The sequence below is a fragment of the Protobothrops mucrosquamatus genome, unplaced genomic scaffold (assembly GCF_001527695.2).
Source record: "Protobothrops mucrosquamatus isolate PMUCROS unplaced genomic scaffold, P.Mucros_1.0 scaffold6194, whole genome shotgun sequence".
NCBI classification, from domain to species: Eukaryota; Metazoa; Chordata; class Lepidosauria; order Squamata; family Viperidae; genus Protobothrops; species Protobothrops mucrosquamatus.
Genome location: NW_015392027.1, coordinates 1 through 3,766, shown reverse-complemented (window position 1 = coordinate 3,766; position 3,766 = coordinate 1). Strand labels below are relative to the sequence as shown.

Below are 3,766 nucleotides of genomic sequence, written 5' to 3'. Positions count from 1 at the left end.
AAAATTATATTATGCTACCATGGCTTGTACCGAAAGTGCTTTTTCCAAAAGGCAACTGGACTTTCTTGGTTTTTTTCTTTGAAAACATTTTGCTTCTCTTCCAAGAAGCTTCAGCAGAAAAAGCACCTTTGGGACAACCATGACTTGGATGATTGACAATCTCCATTTAGACATTATGGCTTGTATTGCTTAAACAATCCCACCTCCAATTCATACACTCTTAAAGTGAACACACACATATAACAACACAGGAAACTTAAATGCCATAAGTAGGTAGGCATAAGTTTGTGCAATGGTGGAAATTGCTACTAATGTTTGACTTACCTAATGATGAAAAATGTGTCAACACCTAAATAAAATGGACCACTTCGAGAATATATGTAGATAGGGTTTTTTAGTACTTTAGCCTCCCATTCCAGAACATTATCTGTAGCAACACACATAAAAAGAAAGTACAGGTAGGGATTTTGGGATAGACATTTATCAAAACCTTTTATTTTTAAACATACGGGGACCTATAGATCTACTCACAATAATCTTTACAACATTAGGTGTAATCATTTTTTAAAATAAAAAATACTATTTATTTTAAGCAATTTTTTTAAAAAAAATCTCAGATATTATCTACCTTCAGGGCTTTTTTTCTCATAGAACTCCCAGAACGGAGTTCCGGCACCTTTTTTGAATGGAACCTTGTAGGGTAGGCAAGGTGGGCTGTATGATGTGTGTGAGTTCCGGCACCTTTTTTTTTTTTAAAGAAAAAAAGCACTGTCTACCTTTAAGCAGCTATGTCTGCTTGGAAAAGAAGCCAAAGCTGGATAGATTCTCTCTCTGGAGCTTAATGGCTCCTTTAAGAAATAGGAACATAAAACGTATAATAATAGAGTTGGAAGGGACGTTGGAGGTCTTCTAGTCCAACCCACTACTCAAGCAGGAGACCCTATATCATTTCAGGCAAGTGGCTGTCCAATCTCTTCTCAAAAACCTCAAGTGATGGAAAGTCCACAACTTTTGGAAGGAAACCATTCTACTTTTTCATAGGTATATCTGTTCATAAAAAAGTCACATTTAGTTATAAATCCAATCAATAGCTTAAAAACAGAAAATCTGGAACTGCCTGTTTATTGCTGTTTATAAAATCCCAAGCACAAACTGTCATCCGATGTCACCTGAGCTGAAATTGTCTCATATAACAGCACTTTTAGAGCATTTTGTTCTTCCTCTTGTCCCTTTTTTGCCCAGAGCAGGTTTTAAAAGCACATGGAAATGGTGGCTGCATTGGAACAGGCATAATCACTTCTACATAGCCAAATAAATCATTGGACCCTACCCTGTTGTTGTTGTTTTTAAAGGTAGAGGCAATGTAGTTCAGCTGTGTTATTTTGAAATTCGGATATAATTTTTTTAAGAATAGTTTTTAAAAAATATGTTTTCATTGTGAGAAATACAATTTAGCCCATGCTCCAGCAATGTGGAAGGAACCATAGTACAGGTAGTCCTCAACTTACAACAGTTCATTTAGTGACCAAAATTACGTCATTGAAAAAAAGTGATTTATGACCAGTTTGTGATCATCTTTTGTGACCTTCTGACAAGCAAAGTCAATGGGGAAGCCAGATTCACTTAACAAACATGTTATTAATAATGATTCACTTAACAACTGTGTCAAAAATGGTCGTAAAATGGGGCAAAACTCACTTAACAAATGTCTCACTTAGCAACAGAAATGTTGGGTTCACTTGAAGTCGTAACTTGAGGACTACCTATACTTAAATTCCAAGTTATCCTGAAAATTGTTGCTAAGAATAAAATCCCATCTGACAATCCTATATTTCCATTTTAAAGGATGGCTTTTACCCAGAGGTGTAGTAGATGAAAAAGGGATAAAACATAGCCCTCAGCATTTCCCTTGAATGTTTACAAATGGCCTTGGTTACTAAAATTTGCTTACTGCCAAAGGGAGATTCAATTTCAGTTTCAATTCAATTCAATTTAAATGAGAACTAGATTTGCTTTGGCATCTCCAGATCATACCTAAATTCTGCCATGCTGTCATTTGGCTTGTATGTCCAGAAATTATCCACAAAAGACTTAATGATCTAAGTCCATTTAGAGCCAAAGAGACATCCTGAGAAGATTGGGTCATCCAAATAACTGGAAGATTTTTTTGCAGGGAAAAACACTCCATAATGCAATCCAAGTTACCTAAAATATCAAAACACAAAATATTAATTGTAGCATAGGTTGTATTCATTCCTCAGCAATGTACAAAAGCATGAATAAACTTAGACATGTCGGTATAAATATAATAAAGTATCAAAATTCAGAAAAAATATATACTTTGGGAGAACGTCCTCAGGTGCTTCAAGTAGATCAATGTTTCAAATAGATCAATGTTTTTCAACCCTGGCAACTTTAAGATGGATGAACTTCAACTCCCAGAATTCCCCAGCCAGCATGCTGGGAATTCTGGGAGTTGAGGTTCATCTACCTTAAAGTTGCCAAGGTTGAAAAACATTAATGTAGAATCATAATGAACTTCCCCTAAGGAAAGCAACTTTTAGACGCACAAAAGCTATTTTGCAGATCTGGCCTCCCAACCCATTTACAGTTTTAAAGATAAGCTTGATTGTAAGAGAGTATGATCAGAATATTTTACAAATAAATATATCTTAAATTGACTCTAGAAATAAATAAGCAACTAGCATCGTTCTATTCAAATTGGAGCCAGAAATACGACTTTGCTATTCCAGAAAAATTCTGACAGCTGAATCTTGCATTAACTGAAGCTATGGAATTGCCTCCAAAGCAATAATCATGTGGAACATGCTGCAGTAATCCAGCTAGGAAATTATCAACATATGGAGTATCTGGCCAGACTACTACTACTACTACTACTACTACTACTACTACTACTACTACCACTACTACTACCACTACTACTACTACTATCATATATTAGCTTGCAGTAAGGCTTTAAGTTCAATGATCTTGAGTAGGGCAAGTAAGAAACAAGATAGGGAATCAACCCAGAAGGCACAGTCCATAAAGTTGGAAATTGTATGATCCCTAAATCATACTTTACCATTTTGTCATTTATATTTCACAGTATGAAAAAGCTAGCTACTCATAACATGGAGACAATGAGCTAAACTATGACTATCTTTTTGGATCCTTACCCATAATGTCTTATGCACATTGTTCCTGAATATACATAATTTTAAACAATATATTAAGACACCTACTTTGCTTTGAACCATCTACCAGTGGCAATATCCCTGATATGGCTTCGTGGGTCTGTCTCCCCTCTGTTTTTGATGTACTAGTATGTTTTTGCATTGAAGTTGTGCTCCCATAATTTGCATCTGGAGGCTGTTTGTTGTTCTTAGCTTTCCTCCAGAGATCAGCACTGTAAACAGTTCCAGCAACTGGTAGAATGATGAATAAAACACTAATAAACCTAGGGAAAACAGAAGTTCATTGCTGCAGAAGTCTTGATGCTTTGAGGCAATTGTCGGAATATCCGTTTTGGCACACATTTACACCTGGACACCCAGTACTTACAAACAGACACCTGTGAATGCATCAATGGTAGAAAGGTCTTTGGCACATCTGGCCACTGTGCTAAATGAAATTGTTGCATTGAGAGCAAAGAGCGATGGAAAAGGCAACAGGAAGGAGGTGGACTTGAATTTAAATATATCTGTGGAGAAAGAACAACAGTAATAATGTCAGATCAGGAGAAAAGAGCGTGTTGTACTTAAAA

The 3,766-nt window shown here is 36.0% G+C and overlaps 1 protein-coding gene across 1 annotated transcript in view; it reads right to left on the bottom strand.

The window, feature by feature from the left end:
- Positions 1–3,703, bottom strand: part of LOC107300135 (O-acyltransferase like protein) — a gene marked incomplete at its 5' end in the record, with an annotated part of 18,290 nt that extends 14,587 nt beyond the window's left edge. The window contains 3 exons of the mRNA XM_015829475.2: positions 325–427; positions 3,246–3,460; positions 3,565–3,703. Of these exons, the coding sequence (XP_015684961.1) occupies positions 325–427; positions 3,246–3,460; positions 3,565–3,703 (457 nt within the window). The remainder of the gene's footprint in view (positions 1–324; positions 428–3,245; positions 3,461–3,564) is intronic.
- Positions 3,704–3,766: the final 63 nt, after the last annotated feature.